General features: G+C 36.8%; 1 protein-coding gene across 3 annotated transcripts in view; it reads left to right on the top strand.

Moving 5' to 3' along the window:
• The first annotated feature begins 18,950 nt into the window (after positions 1-18,950).
• LOC138388354 (aldehyde dehydrogenase 1A1-like) overlaps positions 18,951-22,882 on the top strand; it is a 38,615-nt gene continuing 34,683 nt past the window's right edge. For all 3 annotated transcript variants that reach the window (XM_069476386.1, XM_069476385.1, XM_069476384.1), the window contains exon 1: positions 18,951-19,046. In XM_069476386.1, coding sequence (XP_069332487.1) covers positions 18,981-19,046 — 66 coding nt within the window. In that variant the 5' untranslated portion in view covers positions 18,951-18,980. The remainder of the gene's footprint in view (positions 19,047-22,882) is intronic.

The raw sequence follows: 22,882 nt of genomic DNA, 5'->3' as shown, positions 1-22,882 counted from the left end.
AAATCAGTTGTATTCCTATATACTAACAAGAAACAACCTGAAAAGGGAATTTCTAAAATATTCCATTTCTAATAGCATCAAAAAGAACAAAATACTTGGGAAAAATCCTAACCTATTAGCTGGAAGACTAGTATGCTGATAATCATAAAATGTTTCTGAAAAAAATTACAGGGGACACAAATAAATGGAATGACAACACATGTTCATGGCTTAGATGATTTATTACTTAATTATCAATACTACCCAAAATGATCAACATATTTAATTCAATCTCTATCAAAATACAAAAGGCATTATCTACAGCAGTATAAAAACCCATCCTGAAATTCATCTGGCATTTAAAGGGACCTAAACAGACAAAGCAATCTTAAGAAAAAGAGAACAAAGTAGAAGATCTCATACTTCTTGCTTTCACAAACTATTCCAAAAATTAATAGTAATCAAAACAATATGATATTGGCATAGTACAGACATTTAGAGCAATGGAATAGAACAGAGATTCCAGAAATAAACCCTTGCATATACAGTCAAATGATTTTATACAAGGGTGTCAAGACCATTCAATGGGGAAGGGACAGTCTTTCAACACATAGTGCTGGGAAAACTGGATATCCACATGCAAAAGAATGATGTTGGACCCTTACCTTACACTGTATACAAAAAAAGTAACTCAAAAAGGATCAAAGAAGGTAAATTTAAGAGATAAAACTATAAAATTCTTAGAAGAAAACTTAGGGGGAAAATCTCACGAGACTAGATTTGGCAATGATTTTTAGCATAAGACACCAAAATCTCAGAATACAAAGGAAAACATACATAATTTGGACTATATTAATGTTAACAACTTCTGTGCATCAAAGGAGATCATCAACAGAGTAAAAATGTAACCTAAAAAATGGGAGAAAATATTTGCCAATCATGTATCTGATAAGCAGTTAATATCCAGAATACATAAAGAGCTCCTACAAATTAACAACAAAAACCTAAACAACCCAGTTAAAAAGGGGGCAGAAGACTTGGAATATGCATTTCTCCAAAGAAGATATACAAGTGGCCAATAAGCACATGAAAAAATGCTCAACATCACTAATAATTATGGAAATGCAGATCAAAACCACAATGAGATACCACCTAAAACACTTTCATCTCTCATGCGAACTATGGCTCATTGCCTCATCATTGCTCTGGACGCTGTTCAATGATTTCGCCATATTATAGCCAAAAGCGTCTTTTGCACATCATTGATGGCATTCCATTACTCTTACAATGAAGACAAAATTTCTAATATAGCCTAAAACAGAGGTTAGCACACATAGTCTCTGAAGATGGCCAATATGTTAGGGTATTTGAGCCATATGGTCTCTGCTGGAACTGTTCAATACAGCTATGGTAATAAAAAAGCAGCCATAGGCACGATGTAAACAAATAAGTGACTCTGTTCTAATAAAACTTTATAGACAAATGCCTGTGATGGGCCAGCTTTGACTTATGGGCTGTAGTTCGGTGACCCATATCCTATGATACTCTGCATGTCATAGCCTTGCTTACTTTTCCATAGTCTTCTACAGAATATCCCCACTGCCACTGCCAATGCCATTCCTGACTCCTACTTCATGCTTTTCTAATCATCTTATTCTTTCCCACCATAGGAAGGGGCGTCACAGATGGTCTTCTCTCTGATGCTCTTCATTTGTCTCATTACTCCCTTGTCGTCTTATGGACATTTCCTTCAGAGCATCAGTCACAGTGGCAATTCTTAATTCTGCAGTTATTTGATTAAATTTCATTCCTTCCACCTGCTACCATTAAACTGTAGCACTGTGAAGGAAAGAATAGTATTTTTCTTTTGTTTCTCATTGCCTCCCCAGTACTCAGTGTCCAGCACCTAGCTGGCACTCTAAATTCCTGTTGACACACTGAATACACAAGTGAATACATGGGTAATTATGCCACTCCCACCACCACCAGCCCCCCACATCCCATTAAGGCCTGGGACTGTTAAGTCCTCTCTTTATAAATTGTTTCTGATGATGTTTCTCTCTTCCTTTTTCATATCACTCTTCCTTTGTGTGCTTGGAGGAATTTTTATTACTGGTAGCTAAGTCACCCATTTGTCTTTTGCAAATGTCTGTTTTTTCTGAGGAGTGTTCTTCTTGCTTTCCTTTGGATCCCAAATGCTCGTGGCATAGATTTGTCAAATTTCTCCTGTCAAGATCTCCAGGAACAAGGAACACCCTTGTAGTAGAACATAATTGCTTTTATTGACTTGTTGCAGTGAGGGAGACCATGCGCTATGGGAATCCCTGAGGGCATACTAAGAGAGGAGTGTACAAAAAAGAACTTAGAGGTTGTAGATTTATGTTTGGTAAGTTGGAGTTTCAGCTGATGGGGTCTCTTTACTGCTGGGTTGATCTAAATTTTCATCTCTGAAGGACCTGAATCCTCAGTAGCCTGTCAGTTTCTGGGTGCTGTAGTTTTCTACTACCACTTGTTATTGGACATGGAAGTATTTATACGTGCTTAGAGGACCCAGGCAGTGTGTTCCCAGCCTTTCTCACTATTTCAAAGCTACTCAAGTCACCTTTGATAATCAGCATAAATTGCCCCAGTCCACACAGCAACGTCCTTCAGTGCAATAAGACGCCCTAAGTGGCCAGGCAACTGTTCTAACTTGCAGTTTGATGAAACTTTCGGTTCCCGTGGACACATTCCGTCCTTGGGATAAGCATCCGTAAACCAAGCTCAAGGTTTACTTCCTTAGTCATAAGGAACTCCCTTGGATTGAATGAGAGGAGACAATGAAGATGGTGCAGATGTCAAGGGAGGACACTGAAAGACAAATCAATGCAAGACCCCATCTGTACAAAAAATAGAAAAATTAGCCAGGTGTGGTGGCATGTGCCTGTAGCCCCAGCTACTTGGGAGGCTGGGTCAGGAGGACAGCTTGAGCCCAGGAATTTAAGATTGCACTAAGCTACAATGATGCCACTGCAGTCTAGTTTGGACAACAGAGAGAGGCCCTGAGAATAAAAGAAAGAAAAAGAAGAAAGAGAGAAAGAGAAAGAGAAAGAGAGAAAGAGAAAGAGAAAGAGAGAGAGAGAGAGAGGAAGGAAGGAAGGAAGGGAGGAAGGGAAGGAGAAAGGAAGGGTTGAAGGAAGGAAATATAATAATGCAAAGCCATGTACGTAATTTCAAATTTTCTAGTAGCCATTTAAAAAAATTAAAATATGCAAATTTTTAAAATTTCAATAACATTTAATTAATCCCACATATCCAAAATATTAATCGAAAAAGTAAACAATATAAAATAACTGATACTATTTCCCTTTTTTTCTGTAACTAAAGTTTTATCTTATGTTTATCCAGTGTGTACCTTACACATAAAGCATATCTCAATCCAAAGAGTAAATTTTATGAGAGATACTTCATCTTTATTTATATTTCATAAAATTTACAGTTGAGAAAGTTGTTCCAAGTATATTTAATATTTTTTAAAAGTTAAAATTAAAAAATCAGTTCTTCAGCCACACTTTCCATATTTCACGTATTCAGTAGCTGCTCTAATGGACAGTATGGTTAGATTGTATAGCTACTATAGAAACTTTCAAGGATGTATTTATTAATTATCAGATGTGCTTTTGGATTTTTTAAAGGTATGTCACTCAAAAATGTAACAAACTTTTAAAAATTATATTCAGATAAAGAAGTTATTTATCAAATACAGAAAAGTCATATCTCAGCAAAAATATATTAGTTAATATAAAACATTTTGTAGAGTAATTGATGACTACCTTGTTGAAATATTAATTTCCTGTATTTGCTTATTAGCTGATTCTGCCAACTGTCATTTTTTTGTCATGAAATGACTTTGATATCTATAATAGTCACATTAATAATTTTCTGTTTAAAATATTAATAACTCAAATGTTGTCTCAGTAAAAAAAACATGTGTCTTCACATCTAACTTGATTGAACTTTGTATGTTTTTATTTCAAAGAAAGAAGAGGATACTCAGTTTATTTCTTTGATAGTAAGAGTGGCTTTTTTATGCAGAGGAATTATTTGGAGAAGAAAAGTTTGATCCTTTATATTATTTTTTTAGTTGCAACTTGGGATATAAAATTATGAACACAATTCTAAATATTCACACCACCACTCACTCACCTAACCCTTGGAACAATAGAAGAATCACAAAGATATATCAAGCATTAAAAAAAAAGAAATCAATGTTTATTACAAGTTATATTACACTATTTTCTCTATTTTTATATCCTGCTCTTATGTATCAGGAAGGACTATGTCTACTCGTATGAAAATTTAAAAATATACTGGTTAAAGAACAATAATTCTTCACATTCTATTTGAAAAATGCATGAACCCTTATTCTTCTCTGAACATAAATCGATGAGAATTGTCACTTTGTATGTAAGGAAAGACCTTGATATTTCTACCACCATAATAAATGCAGGTCAACTTTGCCCCTTTACATTTATGTAAAATTTTTGATTTTGAGCTCCAGGATATACTATGGGTAAGGACAGAGCTAGAACATGCCCTTGGAATATTCTAGCACATTCTTCAGTCTTCCCTAGACTACTTGGGTTTTATTTATTTATTTATTTACTTATTGAACTTACATTGTAATTCATTTCCCATCTTTTTTTTTTTTTGCTGCAATAAACTGAGAATATTGATATTTGAGTCCAAATAGGTGTCTCTTCCTCCATCTTTTCCTGATTCCATTCCCATAAAAGCACACTTACTCCCACGTTGTCGTCTAAAGACTATAACACATTCTGTCATCCTATTGGATCCTGTTGTAACCTTTCTGTTTCCCTCATCAGTAAAATGGGCACATTGGGAGATGTATGTATCATCTTGGTTCCTACAATAGGTCTCATAGCAGGAGTATTAACAATACCTGGGACTCATTAAGCAATCCAAATTTTGGGGCCCCCCTCTAATCTACTAAATTAGAAACTCTGAGAACAAGAGGCAGCAATTTATAGTTGAACAAATTCTCCAGGTGATTGTGAGTGTAAGAATCAATAGCATAGTGGAAGGCAATGCAGAATTGCTTAAAGTCATATAGCCAGAGGTAGAACCACCCTGGAACACATGTGCCCAGACTCTCAGCTCAGAGTTAATTGCCTGAGACCATACATTTGTGTGAAGATCAGGCTCCTCTTGCACCTATATACAAGGCTTATTTGGGTAACACTTGAAACAGAACTTCTCCAGGACTTGACTTAACTTGAAGAAATGAATGACAGCATAGATAGTCATATTTTAACAATATAATAAACAAATGAGCCTATAAGGAATAATGACTAATTTTCATTAAATAGTTCTTACCTTTGAAGATCAGATTGGCATTAATGGTTTATATTTAGTAATACTAAGCAGTACTTAGGGAGTTTTTTAAAGAATAACTTTGATGTTATCTATGAACTTTAGCATCAAACTAATTTAACCCCAATGGTTAAACAATGACTTAGCACTTTGGGCATGGCCTTTCTCAATGATATTCTTTCTCAATGATACAAAAAAAAAGTTGTTCACCACTAAGCACTTATTTCTTATTGGGACAATGGATTATGCTTACTAATTTCCATTTCTAGAAACAGGCTTCTACAAACGGAAACATCTAAATGTCTAAAAGTGTTCATCAAAATCTTTGTGAAGTCAGCTTTAACACTTCTATTTGAGAATTGAAAAGTTTCTCATAGGACAATATTGATGTACTAAATTATACTGATGTAATCAGATGCTATTGTTACTTTTCTTCATCTTGGTTCAAAAAGTCTTCTGAAGCACACCAGTGAAATGGTATTCAGTTCTCTTCGCACCTGCATTGTTATGTACTCTGTTTTTTATTAGCCTATAATTTTGTACAAACACAAATGAACTATGGGCACCATCATAATTGTTTTGTTGTTTGGAGCCAATATTTACATTGTATCTTTCTACTGAGAGCATAACTTCTTTCTCAATTTACTTTCTGGTAATTTCCATGTATATTCGTTTGATGCATTTTTTTAAAATTAACATGGTAGCCTCTTTGATCCTTAAAGATATTTAGAGAGCTAACAAATTCCATCATTTTGAAAAAAAAATGAATCATATTTCCTCTAAAAGTCAATGTTTCACAAATGTTCACAGGGATAGCTTGTCATGAATGTGAAGTTTTCAAAGGTGGCTGCCACTGGAAATATTTCATTGCAATAAATAAGTTTTTAAATACCCTATATGAGCATGCAAATCTGAAGTCAAAAGTTGTTGAAAGAAGACAAGTTTTCAAGAGTAATTATGCTTAACAAGCTTGATTTCCCTACACTTCAGGTATCCCCTTCCATCCCCCAGTATCTCCAGGGAGATTTTGTGCTAAATACAATGAAATTATCATCCCTTTGGGGCTTTTCCGGCCAGACATAATCCAGGTAAAACACATTTGTATGAGGCAGCCAAGCATATGACTTTAGTGTACTCATAATGGGACTCCTTTTGGTCTATAAATTGATAGGCACAGCCAGAGGGATTATGTAAATAACCAAGAGAATGAAATGCAATGCAGAGGGTGTAACTCCATCCCCCTGCAGTGCAAAGCAAGAGACAGCAGGTACCTGACACCAAGCTGAACCAAAGTGAGGTGCCTAAAAATGGAAACAGGGTTACTTTAAATAGTTGTGTTCCTTCTGGGGACTTATTCTACATAGTCATATTAAACAATGTCCTCCAATGCTATAGCCAGAGAGTTTTTAAATTATTCTGTGTTTTGCTTCCCAGACCTCCCTTGGAACAAACTTTAGGTTTTGAATTGTGGGGATTAACTATGTAGTATGCTCTGTCTTCATAACAAATGTTTGAAAATCTGTTATGAACCTAGTACACCAAGGGTTTGTTTTCTGTTATCACCCCCTAGGACCAGGATAGGTGTTATTTATATATTTAATAATCATTTATTGAATACACCTACTTTAAGCCACTGCTATGTTAGTATCTGGGGATATGGTGCTAACAAGACACAGTCCCGTCACAGGAAAGTGGATATGGCAAATTCATGAACACCGTATCATCCGAGTGCAATAGGGAGCCACTGAGTAGCCTGTAGCATTAGTAGTGAGGTGACAGCTAGATTTGTGTTATACAAGGATTGGTCTGACTCTGTGGAGAAACGATTAGAAGGGCCAAGATTGGCAGGATACTTAGTGATCTATTCCAGCATGTTCTTGACCTTGTAAGTAATTCTAAAGCACAGTGCCTGGAACATGTAGATGCTCAGTAAATATCTGATGAAATATTACTTAAAATAATTTCCTCTTATACCATACAGTCTAGTATGAATATAAAAAAAACAGTAGAAATCCTTCTAGAAAGAGAAATATTGTTCACTTTTTCTTAAGACTAAAAAGCTTTAGTTAGGTAACTCAATCATATCAATAGTATACTGTCACCAAGCATTAAATTGGGGGGGAGGGAGTTTTTTAATGAATAACTTTTATCTTATCTGTGAACTTAGCATCAAAATGATATAACCCCAAACTTTAAACAATGACTTAGCACTTTGGGCATGGCCTTTCTCAATGATACAAAGCTGAAAGTTTTTCCCCGTTAAGCAGTTATCTCTTATCTTATATTACTACCTTTATGTAATCAGTCCTGCTCCCAACTTCTCCAAAATGCAGTGTCATTAAGGTGATGACTAATTGCAAAGCTATTTCTCTACAGATTTACTACCCACATGTCCAACATGTGAAAATCAAGCAACTGTCTGAATTTTGACTTTGAAATAGATCGCTTCTGAGGAAGCTGGAAGCTACTTTACCCCAACTGTTTTTACCAATGCAGGCTGAGAAGGAATGACTTTATCTGCAACCCAGTGGGGAGATGAGGTTCTATTTATCTATTCATATTATATGTAATAGAGAAAACAGAAGTCAATGATTCCTTAAATACTTGCAGGTAAAATAATTTAATATTTATGGTAGAAAAACCCTGTTAATGTTTAATATGCTCTTGCTAGTTATATAATTTGAGTCAGATCACTATCATCAGGGACAAATCAGTAACATAAGGAGCAGCTTGAGAACATACAGTGCAACTGAATCACGCAGGGCACAGCTTGCCAGGCAGCCCCAGCTAGTCCACAGCATCCTTTCCCCGTTGGGAACACAGAGGACTGGAGGGTCAGGGTGCCTCCCCTTGACTGTGTTCACCTTGCTGACTTTTGTGGGGCTGAAACTGGGACCCTGACTCCTGACTGAACTCAGGTCTCTCTCTGCTTGATCCAATATCTTAATTTTATGTTAGAGTTTTCCAAATTGGAGCTATTACTAGATTATAAAAAATCACTTGTAAGCAATATCTTTACATTTTGTACTGATTTTTATACCTATTGCAGTCACTGATCTCTACGAAGGATATTTTAGTTTAGTCCCACTCTTTGCTTCCCATCGCCAGTATTTAGCTTAAATTTCACAAATGCTTGTGAATTTTACATATAAGTTTGTGTTTCCTAGTAAGTACATGAATTCAAGTGAATTCTTTTGGAACAGTTTTGAGGATAATTCTAAATCATTGACTAATTTTCAAGGAGGCATTATTCGATCAGTCAGTAACTCCTGTGATATATTAATCAAAGTTTTCAATTAAATCATTTTCTAACCCATGAAGATATCTAAATTAGGGATGATTTCTTTTCCTCTCAAAGCCTTTTTATTAATAGACTGACTTGTTCACAAAAGGCTCAGGAAAAAATAGTTTCACAGTGTCCTAAAATACAGAGCAACATGTAGACTTTTTGACATCATAGAGGAATCCGGGGGAAAGATATCTAAAGGCAGATCCTCTACAACACCAAGATGGGGCTTCCCATAGTAGGTGGAGTGAAGAATGGAAAAGGGCTTGTGGTTCTGAAGCTGGGACTATTCCTAAGACAGCCCAATACTGGTAAGAGTTCTCTTCAGTGAGTGCTCTCTCTGTAAGCCTGGCGGCCAAATGGATCGTTATCCAGCCATGGCCACCACAGCCAGATTTGGAAAGACACCCGGGTTGAGTGCCCTGCTGATCACAGAGACCTGTCATTCCTCCTCAGAAGCCTGTTCCTTTGCCTGGGTCATGCTGCCTCCTGGAGTCTGTTTACTGTATGTGCCTCTTCATGAATGGGTCTCCCGCATCTTCCCTTTATACTGGTGTTTATGTGCATATTTGAATAAGCTTCTTATAGGTTACACATTTATACTATTAATAGATAATATATAATTTGATTTAAGAACTAGCATTTATTTTAAGCCCTCGCCTAGCCTGGATGTTCATTTCATTATAAGGGACAAATCACCCCAGATCGATCTTCAAGTTTTGAATAGAGACAATGGAACCCTTTTCTAGCTGCATTTTGGCACAGATATGGCATCATCTCTCTGAAACCACTATCACTTTTACCTCTGGGAACCGGAGATTGAATTACTACTCTGCTTGGTGTTACCTGCAAAGACTGGCTTCAAAGATGAGGGTTTAAGGTTTTATCCCATTCACAGCAGTGGTGGACATGAGGACAATGAGTAATCCTAATCCTTCTTGGGCAGCCAGTGTAGCTGGCACTTCACATCTGATAGTGCTCAGCTTTTAGATGAAGGAACATCAAGTGCTACATTCGATAATTACACCAAGCTTGGAACCAGACTCCTGTGGTACCTGGAAAGAGATGCACACAGAGCCTCTACTTCTTCCCATTGCCTATTCACTAGGTGCATAAAGGTTTCCTTGGACTGAACCCCAAGGAGAACTAAAGAATATCCTGCTTCTCTACTCACTCACGTTAGTTAAGAATGTGGCCCTTTCACTCGTCTAGGTGTTACGGTGGGAAGTATTTTGTAGATGACACCTGTGTCTCTTCAGTCTCCCTCTCCCCCTTCTCACACATCTAAGGAGCCTTGCTTATTCAGGATTCATACATTTCGGACATATCCTCTCTTCTTTAGTGCCATTACCGTCACTCATCCAGATTACCTTCATTCCTCTTAGCACAGCTCTCTGCCTCCATTCTTACCTGACTTTGACTCTCATTATTAGTGAGAATATTTTCAACTATAAATACAGGAACTCAAAATATGTTAACAAAACAAAACTAAACAGAGAGAATTTATTGAATCAAAAAATGGTAGTAAGAACAGAGTTGGCTCTGAGCACAGCTGGATACAGGGGTTCGAATTATGCCATCAGGATTCTGTCTCTATCGCCATCCTCGGCTCTGCTTTCTTCAGCATTGGCCTGGCAATCTTGCTTATAATCTTAAGCATGCTGTTTTGTAATTCTGATTATGTGTCTGACTTTGAGCAACTTGAAGACAGAAATCATTTCTTAATTGTCGTTACCTTCTCCACTACACCCTGCACTGAAGCCCCTAGCTAATGCCTGAATAAACACATGTTGACTGGCTGAATGAATGCATGAAATGAGATCTCAGACTTTTGTGTTGAAAGGTTATCAAAAATATGATGTTTCCAACCAAATGAATCTAGTTTCTCAAGAATTAATTTGTGCTGAGGGACCTCCTCTAATAATAATATGGCTCAACAGGGTGGCAGAAACATGTCGGCACGGTAATTATTTGCAATGCTGAAGACATTCTGTGGTTTGGAAGCATTTCCAAATAGTGGAGCGAAATGTTATATAACAATCCAAAGGATTAGAGGCCTGAATAATGCAGTATATTAAAAATATTTCCTCCTGGGACTTGGAACCTCTGGCTCCCATCCAGTACTCTGTATTTCTACCTACATATATGTGAGCAGTTGCTTTAAGACTTGCACTGGTTAGATAAAGTAGGGTGTATTATATGTTCATGAAATGATAGACTTGAAATAACATTCTAATTTCTTTCATGATATTTCCCTTTATGAATATCCATAGAATGGTTATTAGAGAATATGACCCAACCATTTTAGCAAGACTTTTATCTGTCATGATCAAACACATCCAAATATTTTTACTATATGGCCTCTCTCTCAGAGCAAGGCCCCCACTGACCCCTGAAGACCTTACCTAAGAGATGATTATTTTCACCAAGACTAGGGCGCAAGAGATGCAGAATTCTAGGAGACACTAGTCACATGGAACACAGTGTAATCACATGGAACTTGTCTTTAATTTAAATGTCTTTTGATTTATTTAAACAATGATTGGAAACTATTTAAGTCAGCACAAGATAATACCAAAAAGAGGATAATAGTTTTTTAAAAGATCAAATAAAGCTCTTGAAAAAGAGTCATTGAAATTAAAAACTCAATACATGGTCTACATGGTCTAAACAGCAGACTAAAAGCAGCTGAATAGAGAATAAGTATTACAACCTCTATGAAAGGTAATATGGAGATTCCTCAAAGAACTAAAACTAGACGTACTATTTGATTCAGCAATCCCACCACTGGGTATTTACCCAAAAGAAAAACAGACATTTTATGAAAAGGACACTTGCACTCGAATATTTATAGCAGCACAATTCACAATTGCAAAGTTGTGGAAACAACTCAAGTGCCTATCAATACATGAATGGATCAAGAAAATGTGGTGTATGTATACCATGGAGTACTACTTAGCCATAAAAAGGTGAACTAATAACTTTTGTTAGAACCTGGATAGAACTGGAGACCATCGTCCTAAAAGAAGTATCACAGAATGCAAGAATGAAAACCATGTCTACTCATTACTACATTGAAACTTATAGACCAACACTCATGTGCACATATGGTAGTAAAATTCAATGGAAATCAAGCAGGTGGGGGCAGGAGAACAGGATGGGTACAATGCATACTAACAGCTACAATGCATACTATATGGGTGATGGACATACTTGCAACTTTGACTCAAACTGCACAAAAGCAATTCATGTACCCCTGTAATATTCTAAATTAAACCAAAAAATATCCTGATAGTTTTTTCTCAGTTGCTACTGGTAGACTCCATGAGTACTTCCTGTTTCATTTTAATTTATGACAGCATTCCCCTTTATTACAATTTAATTTAAAATATTTTGAATTAAAAATTTTAAAATATAAAAAAGAGAATAAGTAAACTAGAATATAAATTTGAGGAATTTCTCTAGTATGCAGCAGAGGGATATGAAGATATGGAAATTTTGAAATAGATTCAAGAACACTGAGGTTAGAGTGAGAAGGTCCAGTATGTGTCTCATAAAAATAGAGGCTAAGAAATCTCCAAAATGAATGAAGGCCGTGAAACCTAGATCTATGGATCAAAATGAATTCCCAATAGAATAAAAATAAAGCATACATTTAGACATATCATTGTAAAAATAAGAACACCATAAAAAGGCAAAAGAGACACCTGCTACATTCAATTATCATTTAACCCAAATTTTTAATCAAGAAAATTTCAGTAAAAAAAAAAGGAAAGTTTTCTCAATTTCTGGTTCTATTAAGAGTAATGACAAAACAAATAATTTGGACTGAAGCCTCCATTGAAGAACAACTAGAATATCTGCATAAAATGTGGATATAGACTAATCCCTTAAAGGTATAAAATTTCTAACCAGATAGTGAAGCACTCTTAGGCCAGGGCACTCAGATTGAAAAGGAAAAAGTAAAATATTCTTTGTTTGCAGATGACATGTTCATTCATGTAGAAAATCGGAATCTACCAAAAAAAAAACCCCAAAGATAATAGGACTAATAAGTGAGTTTGGCAATGTTTCAGCATATAAGATCAATATACAAAAATCAGTTGCCTTACACATCCTAGCAACAAATATTAGAAAATTAAAATTGAGTAGTCCATTCACAATAGCATAAAAACTATGAAATACTTAGGTGCAGATCTGACAAAAGATTAGGTACAAGACCTGTACAGTGAAAACTACAAAGTGATACTTAGAATTACCATATGATCCAGCAATCCTACTTCTGAGTATACAGGGGATCCTCCAATTACATGGTTTCATTCAACATGGTTTCATTATATCATTAATGAAAAAAAAAATTGACTCCTGTCCAGGACCACTCTCTGTCTACACTTTGCACATTCCCCATGTGTGCATGGGTTTCCTCCCACATCCCAAAGCCGTGCACCTTAGGTGAATCAGTGTGTTTACAGGGTCCCGGTGTGAGTGAGGGAGGGAGTCTGTGTGATGTGCTCTGCCCTGGGAAGGCTTGTGGTCCAGGGGCGGTTGCTGCCTTTCAGCCTGAGCCTTTGGGATAAGCTCCCACCACTGGCGATCCTGAACTGGAATAAGGGGGTAAAGAATCATCTTACTTGTTTGTATTAATCTTTCTTAAACATATATGAGGCTCACATTTGTTACAATGTTTAATATTAGAAGTGTTTGTTTTGGTCTTTATTTATAAGTCTGGTGATGCTTGTGACCAGGAATATGCTATAGGACCTTAACTCTTATTTCTATCAATTAGCCTATGGTAAAGTTGGTTTCATTATGCATTTTTTTGTTTAAAGTCCCTGTTTCCAAGAACCTATAGATGACATTAATTGAAGACTTACTGTATATCCAAAGGAAATAAAATCAGTATCTTGAAAACATATCAGCACCCCTGTTTATTTGAGCATCATTCATAATAGCCATGTTATGGTAACAATCTAAAGTGTCCATGGATGGATGAGTAGACAAAGACAATGTGCATATATACACAATAGAATATTATGCAGCCTTTATAAAGAAGAAAATCCTTCTATTTGTGACAACATGGATGAATCTGAGTGAAATAAGTCAGACACAAAGAGATAAATACTGCATGATCTCACTTATATGTGGAATCTAAAAGAGTGGAACTCATAAAAGCAGAGAGAAGAACGTTGGTCACCAGGTGCTGGGAAGTGAGGGAAATGGGGACACGTTGGTCAAAGGGTACAAAGATTTAGTTATATGGGATGAATAAGTTCTGGAAACTTAATGCACAGAACGGTAGCTATAGTTAATAAGACTGTATTGCATACTTGAAATTTGCTGATAGAGTTGGTTTTAAGTGTTCTTATCACAAAAAAGAGGTGAAATATATGTGGAGTGAAAAAAAGAATATCCAATAATACCAATATACACTCAAATGTTTAAGTAAATACCCAAGAAAAGTGACATGTATGCTGGGAGAGACGAAAATGTTCTCATGTACTTGGATTTGCTGAGGAAGAAAGTAAGAATACTAATTAATGTTAGACTTTGATAAGTAAAAAAAATTCATGTAATTTCTAGAATAACCATTAAAAGAATAGTACAGACAATATATAATTTTCAAGCTAATGGAACAATGAATTAACATCATAATTATGTGAGATGATACACATTTAATTAGTTTATACTAGGAATTAATCTACAATGTATACACACATCAATATGTAATATTGTACACCTTAAATATACACAATTTTTATTTGTCAAGTATATCTCAATAAGTCTGGAAAAAAGATACAAATCAAGTATATCACTTATATTAAATATAAAAATACAAAAAAATATTATTGAGAAAAATTAGAGAAGAAATAAATGGGATCTGCATATGCCACATTAATGCATATATGCTCATTCTAAATTTGCAAGCACATCAAAAGAGCCTTACTACAGTAAGCCACAAATATTTTGAAGTTGTTTATTGCTAGTCAATAGAAAAATTTAAATTTAATGAAAATAATCCATGAACCAAGGAAGAAATCAGAATGGAAATCAGAAAGTATTTTGAATTGAGTGGAAAAGACAATACTATGTCCCAGCTTCTAGATGCTGCTAAAGACATGCTTAGGAAGAGATTTAGAGCTTTAAATGAGACAAAAAGTTGAAAATCAATGTCTTTAACTTTAGGTTAAAAAAGGGAAAAATATGTAGAAATCTCAAAATAGTCTACATTTTAGATTGCCTCATTGATGTTCTTAGTGTCTTTAATTTCTCTCTCTACTTTAAGGAAACAAACTGAAAGCTGTAGACCAGTAGTCCCCAACTTTTTTGGCACCAGGGACTGGTTTCACAGAAGACAATTTTTCCATGAACTGGGAAATTGGGGAGTGGGGGAGTAGGGGTGATGGTGCAGAGTTCAGGCTGTGATGTGGAGCCAGTTGCCTAACAGGCCACAGAATGGTACAGGGTCATGGACCAGGGGTTGGGGACCACACCTGTAGACAACACACTATGAGCACCATTTATGCAAGATTATTTCACATTCCAAGCAGCAGACCTAGTTCCAACAAATGGCCTTGACCCAGAGCTTTAGCAAACATCTGTTCAAAATAATTATCTTACAGAGGCCTTTAATCTACAGTTTCTTTTAGTGACCTTACCAGTCAGTGTTCCTGATTGTATCAGATAAGAGGGGCATCTACCACATCTCAGAAAAACAAGACAGAGAAAAGCAATATGAGGAGCAGGAGAAATCAGAGGTGAAGAGATTTTGCTAATGGGAGAAGAATGGCAGGTGAACAGAAATTAGCACACAAACACACATGTTCATATACTCAAATTCTGCCTTCCATTTCCATTTTGAACACCAACGTGCCAACCAAGCACAGATTCTCTAAGCATATACAAGATCCACTTTTTCCAAATTATTAAAGTCCACATAGGCATAAGAGTGATGTGGTATCTGCTAACATTGTAGTGATCCAAAGCATAGAGATAGATCCATGGCTGGGTTGACCAACAGGCAGACTCATAAAGCCATGCTGAAGGCAAGAGTGGATGGTCAGGGAGGGCTGTCATGACTGGAGCAGAACAAGTTTAGCTTCAATTAATGGATCTAAGTTTCTGAAATCAGGAAATATAAAAAGAAGTGGCCTTAGTTCATTCAGGCTTCTATTAAAAAATACCATAGACTGGGGGGTACATAAACAACAGGCATTTATTTCTCACAGTTCTAGAGGCTGGGAGTTTGAGATCAGGGTTCCAGGGTGGACAGATTATGGTGAGAGCCCTCTTTGTGGCAAGAGATTGCTGACATTTTTTGTCTCCTCACATGGAGGAACACAGCAAGAGACCTTCCTGGTGTCTCTTTCACAAGGACACTAATTCCATTCATGAGGATTGTACCCTTTTGAGCAAATTACCTCCCCAAACCCCAAGCCCTAACAGCATCACATTGAGAGGCTAGGCTTGGAACATATGCATCTTGAGGGGACATAAACATTCAGCCCATTGTAGCTATTTATTTTATTGCACCACACAATTAACTTTGGTTAATGACTTTGAATTATTTTCATTTTAATTACTTATGTGGGTGGAAGGTTAGGCTGTTTTGATCTTTTCAGTGGCTAGACTTGAATGGAGTTCTGGAGAGGCTCGCTGTAAATTGAGAGAGGAGTTTTTAATAACGGTTGAAGTCATAGTGTGTACGTTTCATGGTATAATGCCAGCTCTCACAAAGGTCTGGAAGAAGTCATATTCAAGAAGTGAATGAACTGTTATATTTCTTATCTCTCTCTCTCTCTCTTTCTCTCTGTGTGTTTGTAATTTAGCTTGTCCCTAAGAAGGAAAAGATTAAACATCCTTCATCTATTTCCCTCAAGGTAAAGTACCTGACTCTCTTCTGTTGCATAACAGAATAAAATTTGTCAATTTTTATTGGAAAACAATAAAAATGCACGACCCTGGGTCCAGTCCTGACGTGCGCCTCCTTGGCCTCCATGTTCTCACCAAGGCCATTTTTCCCTCTGTAAAACAGAGAAGTGGTTTGATAAAACCTTGCACCCGTGTAACCATTGCCAGTAATAGCCTATTCTACAAGATAAGTTCTCCGGGCAGGGAGATATTTACCTCAAAAATGTAGATCTCAGGTCCTGCGGTTTCTGGGCAGGAAAAAATATGGCCTTCAAGTGAGATTAGGTTGGAGAATTACCGATGCATAAATGATACTAAGTAAATATTTGTTGAAATTAAATGGGCAGATGTAGTCACCTATCTCTAAAGCTGCTCCTTTGCCACATTCAGTAATGACTGGTATAAATGGACTATTCTTATATAATTATGAAATAAAGCACAATGAAAGCTGAACCTGTAAGGAGTAAGATGACATGGCAAGTGTGTAACGAAGCCTTGAGCTTTCACTGTTTGGCATCAAATAATCCAGTGTTTGAATCCACAAACAATTGCGAAACTGGGAGCACAAGAAAGCAGCAAAACACAGATACCTGGGCATCACGGAAGCCCCACATCGAAAGTTAGGTAACAGCTGTTGTGTAATTGTGCATTTAACTGAAAACACATTTTTGAAACAGCAAAGAATGATTTTCTAGAAAGGAAGAAATTGAGAAAGAGAAAGATAAATGCTGAAGGAACACAGAGGTTTCTCTCTGGTCCTCAAGTGCAAGGTGAGGGGAGTCAAGGATGTTGGCGATGATATTGCCTTAGCATCTGGGGGGTTGGCCCGTGTTCCAAATCTGGACTGCCTTTTGTTTTTTTGTAAATGAAATTTCACTGGAAAACACCTACACCCATTAATTTAACTGTTTTCTATAGTTTCTTCTAAGTGGAGTCAAGTAAGTTACAATAAAAACCATCTGGCTCAGGAAGCTGAAAAAATTTATTGTCTGTTCCTTTGCAGAAAAAGTTTGCCAACCCCTGTCTTAGGTGAATAGAAAGTTGTGCTTAAGTGCTTGTCAGGATGACCGTGCTTAGAGAAGCAGTTTATCCCTGAACCCATCTGGGAATCCCCTTGTGGAGAACAGGGCAGAGAGACTCAACAGGAATAAGAGCCCAGGTTTTGGAGTCAGACTGGCCTGAAATGAAATTCTGGCCTTGCGCTTATTAGATCTGTGACCATAAGCAAGCCAATCGCCCTCTCTATGTCTATAAAATATATAATTAAAGTAAAGATAGAGAAAGTAAGGCTCCTGCACCTGATTTGGACAAACTATCCAATCATTCTTAGTTTCTCTATCTAAATCCCATCTTCAGGAGAAATGGCAATTTTCACTGGAACAAAATTGTTGTTAGTTCTTAACAATCAGAGCATCCAAAGTATTCTATCTTGTTCCTACTGTAACTTTTGCTAGGGCTACATTACAATGAAGTATTGTACTAAAAATGAGAGTAGTACAATTAAAAATGGTCCAGTTTGAATGTTCCCAGCTTGAAACATTAACTTAAGAATCTGAATTATTTGGGAGTCCTGCTTCTATTTATTCTTTATACAACTGCCTATATTGATAAGTGCAGATAACTTCCAAAACCAAAGGTTATTTTCAGTTTAAATGAGTTTTAACAGAGGATATTTCCCTATTGCTAATCGTGGTGCCCCTGTGTGACACAGTAAATGCTGAGTTCCCTAAAAGTCCTACTGACTTTACTGTTCACATAAAGAAATTAAAAATAATTTAGGTCTTCTGAAAGCACGGTAGGTAGGTCTACTTACCTAGCTCTCAAAATGCACTTGATATGATATTTTAAAGCTAACCTAGGTTACAGTCTAGATAGAGAGCTTTTCTTTCCCAAACAGCACTCTGATTTTTCTGGAAGATGGACTATTTTCCTGACAGCCTTGTCCTGAAGACACCTGGCCAGGGTTCTCTCCTCATCAGCTTCTACGGAGAACATGTGCCATTTTAGACTTTTTCAATCCTCAAATTCTCTAAGTCCATCAGAGAACAAAAAGTTATATAGTGGCATATAAACTATGAAAAGTTAAAAAAATAATAACTGGACTTAGTGGCCAGAGCAGCTGGGCTGCACACTCTCATCACAGCTTTTGGCTTTGTAAGTTAATTCATCTGCACATAGTACAGTGTCTCCAGATGCAACTTCAATGCTGGAGAGCTGGTTTCTTAAGGATTCAAGGTTAAAGTCAAAGGCTTCCTGCTCTAGGTGCTACAAATAAGTAGTGTAGTTTTCTTGTTTTGCTCTGAGTTTGTTCATCCAATCACATCCCAGTATGCAAATAAACTTTAGCCCTTGCAGATAAAAAGGAACAAATAAAGCCAAGTGCTCTATCAGAACCAAATTGCCTGTCACCTGTGTTCCAGGAGCTGAACCAGAAATGTCATCCTCAGGCAAGCCAGACATACCTGCCCCACTCACCAATTTGAAGATTCAGTATACCAAGGTTAGTACAATTTGTATTTGCTGCTTTGACTCGGGTTTGTAAAAACTACATTCATTTAAAGCATCAAAGGTCAATTTAAGTAAACTTGTGAAAGAGCCCTTTGCAAATAGAAAAATAAAAGGCTTGCAGAATGCAGGCCTGGGTTTAGTGTCCTGATCAAACAGTGAACTCTAAATCACATCTTTTCTTAAAAGATTTGCAAATGAAATGAATTCTGTTCTGTGTGAAAGGTTCTTGTTCCAGGAATCAGTGGACTTTACCAAGCAGTTCTATTAACTTCAGTATAACCTGAATGAATCATAAGAGAAGCAGATACTCACTAGAAAAACTTGCTGGAAAGAGCCAAACAAGTGGGAAATAATAGAAAACAAGAAAGGAGAAACAGAGCATACCGCAATAGTATCATTTTTTTTATATGCTTAGTAAAATGAGTGTTTACATATGAGGACTTAAGTCTGATAATTAGAGGAGAAAGCTCCTCTTTCAAAAAACTTCAAGTGGACTTACATTATTTCTCATATCTGGGGGAAGCAAGCATTCTTATTTACGTCTCCAGCCAGGTTTCTTCACATTGGAAAAGGTGTATAATTATTAATTGATAAATAATTAGAGACACAAGAGCAGGAGGCAGGTCCAGACTTCACAATCTGCAGCTAGGGAGAAAGAGGACAAGGATCCTGATTGTGCTATGTCTGAAGTTGGCCTGTTTCACACTACTGCCAAGTCTGAATGCCTGCCTCCCTGTCAGAGCCAAGAACTCCAAAACAACCTAAATAAACAAGCAAAACACAGTCTAACCAATCTAATCACTTAAAATTATCTTTAGGGTGTGATACAGAAAGTAAAGTAAGAAATGAACTATTGCAACTCAGGGGAGAGCCATTTTGCTTTCCGAATTAACCAGTGAAAAGCAGAGAGCCTTATAATTTAATGATACAATAACAGTTCCTGCTCTTTTATATTTATTTCCCTACTTGTGACCATGAATGGTTTAGCAGTCCTAAGGTCTGTTGCATTTTCATTTTCATACACACAACGCATGAGGAAGTTGTTCAGCTCATTGGCTCTTTTCCTTAGGAAAGTGTCAGCAGAGATCAGATTGTGCCTTTAACATGGCTGACCAGCAGCTATGAAGTGTATTAAGGTATAATTTCCAGAAGGCTTTATTAAAGGAAAAAATGCTTTCCATTTAATTTCATTACAAATGGGAACCTCAAAAATGTGGTGAATCCATACCCTCAATCAATTTGCATTTGGCAAAGATAGGCCCAGAAGATCTGGAGACTCTAGTCTCCCTCTCTTTCTTATTCCAGATTTGTCATTCACAGGAAATTTCAATTCAAAGTAGAGACTCACTAGAAAAACTTACTGGAAAGAGTCAAACAAGTGGCAATTATAGAAAACAAAAAGGGAGAAACAGTATACTGAAATAGCATCTCTTTTCCATATGCTTAATACATTTTTATGTCTCCTATTTTGGTTTTGGTCACTCTCTCGTTTTGTTTTCATTCCTTCGACTGCAGTTAAACAATCTTTCTCCCATTTATTATTTTTTCCTTCATTTCCTTTTACATTTTTTGACTCTGAGTCCCAACGTTTTGCTTTGCTGCCTTGGGGTTTGGGTTGAAAATAGTTGTCAGAGATCCAGCCTTGGTTTTTTTAAATTTTTAACACATCACCTGACTTTGGTTCAGTCTCTCTCCGTCATGATTCATCCCCTGTCTTGTCTTTTTCCCTCCATTTTCCACTGCCTTTGGTAATTTTTCAAGGGTCCTCAGGCTGAGTTAAAAGCTCGCACACAGCACAATCACTGCCTGCACATTGACACCACCACCCATCACTCCCAATGCTGTGACCCAGGATCTCAGGTTTGGAAATCCACACAGGTGATAGAAAACAGTCACTCTCCCCACCCTCTCTCTCTCTCCCTTGGAAAGTGCTGAAATCCTTCCTGCGTTGAAAGTGTCATCTGTTAAAATCTCTCTGCCACCTAGGAAGTATTGGCTTCTCTTACTGGATCTAGAGCTGCTGGCCCATTGCTGACTTGGAGAGACAGTATGAGTTTAGGGCACCTGATATCTTTTGGAGGGAGTCAGGGGCTCTCCTCTTTAGCCAACTGGCTTCCAAATCTCATATCAACAGATAAGGCGAATAGATCTTTATGTTGCCCAGTAGTGAAATCCAGCTTAATCCAAACCAGAAATATTTTGATAAAATTGCTTATTCATTTGGAATTGTAGCATTATACCAAATGTATTAAGACATAATAGATTTACTCTGGAAAGGAAATTGTTTTTCAAAATTATGACTTATTCTTGAACACAAAACTGCATCCAGGAAGTAGTCACTTATTTATCACAGGGAATATGATACATCTCTTAAAACTTGACATAGCTAAAATTGAAAGCGTAAAAATCAGTTTTTAAGTTGTCTCAACATTCCCATTGATTGATTTCCCACATAAAATCACTTGCAATCCAAGAGTATGCATAGGCATCTATAATTTCCAATCAGTATTGTGAACCTAAAATTGACATCTCTATATACATATTATTCAAAAGTATCCTTAGCCCAAAATTCATAATAAGAATATAATTAATTTAATGGTTAAATAGCACCCAGAAATATTTTACTTTTATAGTATCATCCCCTTTCCCCTAAACTTGCTAAGGGCAATCAACAAATGGAAAATGACATTGTTGCCATGATAGAATATTTCTACAGGCCTAAATTAGATTTTATAATTATTGTAACAAACATTCTTTAGTCTAGACTTTCTCCACATAACCATTAAATATAACTATAGAAAGGGAGAGTATGCAAAAACATTTGATCACATAGCTACAAGGCAAATGCCAAATGTAAAGCTAATAAAGTTAAGACAGAAAAAAGGTAATTAAGGTAATTCCTACCAATATATTCTCCATAGCTAAGGGAAAGAAAAGTGTGGTACAATACCCGGCCTAACAACACACAGGGGTGGAGAACCTGTGGCCTTGGAGCTACCTGTGGCCGTCTGGATCCTTGAATATGGCCTTTTGACTGAATCCAAATTTTGCAGAACAGGAATTTGTTCTGTGAAGTGTGCATTCGGTCAAGGGGACACACTTGGGGATCTGGAGGGTCACATGTGGCCTTGAGCCCATAGGGTCTGAGTTCTTTTTATATGCTGAAAGCCCTCTGTTTGTAGGAGAATATACTTAATTCATAATTTGCAAACTGTATTATGGCATCACTCTACACTAAAACCTTATGACTCCATGATTGGCTATTAAAGTAGTCTGGGTTAATCTCCTGAACTTTGGTTGCTCTACTTCAAATCAATTTTCAGTACTCTAAAATCAGTATTCATAAAACATCCATTTGATGCAGTCATTCCCTTATGTCTAGAATAAAATACAAACTTCTCACTCTGGGGATCAAGCTCCACCACAAATGCACTTTATTTTCATCATCAGACGTTATCTATAATTTGTTTTTGCTAGACCTCTCTGTTCTGTTAGGAGCTGATCTCTTTACTGTGTTACAGAACTTCCCAAGGTTGGTGCCTCCTTTGCTCGTTGTTTTTCTTTCCACCAATCCAATCCCGTCCTTCAAAGATGCGCTCTTCCAGCCTGCCTCCCTCTATACCATTTATTGACTAAAACACTGCTTTGGCCACTTTTCTCCACAACCTTCAATTCTTGACTGCTGATCTTGGTATAAACACACTCTCCTCCAAGATTATAGAACCCTGGAGAGCAGTGGTCATGGCTAACTCGTCTCACATTTCCCACAGTACCATGCAGAGTGTGTCTCAAGTATTTACTCATTATTTCACAAACACTTTTCTGATG

The sequence above is a fragment of the Eulemur rufifrons genome, chromosome 7 (genome assembly GCF_041146395.1).
Source record: "Eulemur rufifrons isolate Redbay chromosome 7, OSU_ERuf_1, whole genome shotgun sequence".
Lineage (NCBI taxonomy): Eukaryota > Metazoa > Chordata > Mammalia > Primates > Lemuridae > Eulemur > Eulemur rufifrons.
This window is presented reverse-complemented; position numbering and strand designations above follow the sequence as displayed.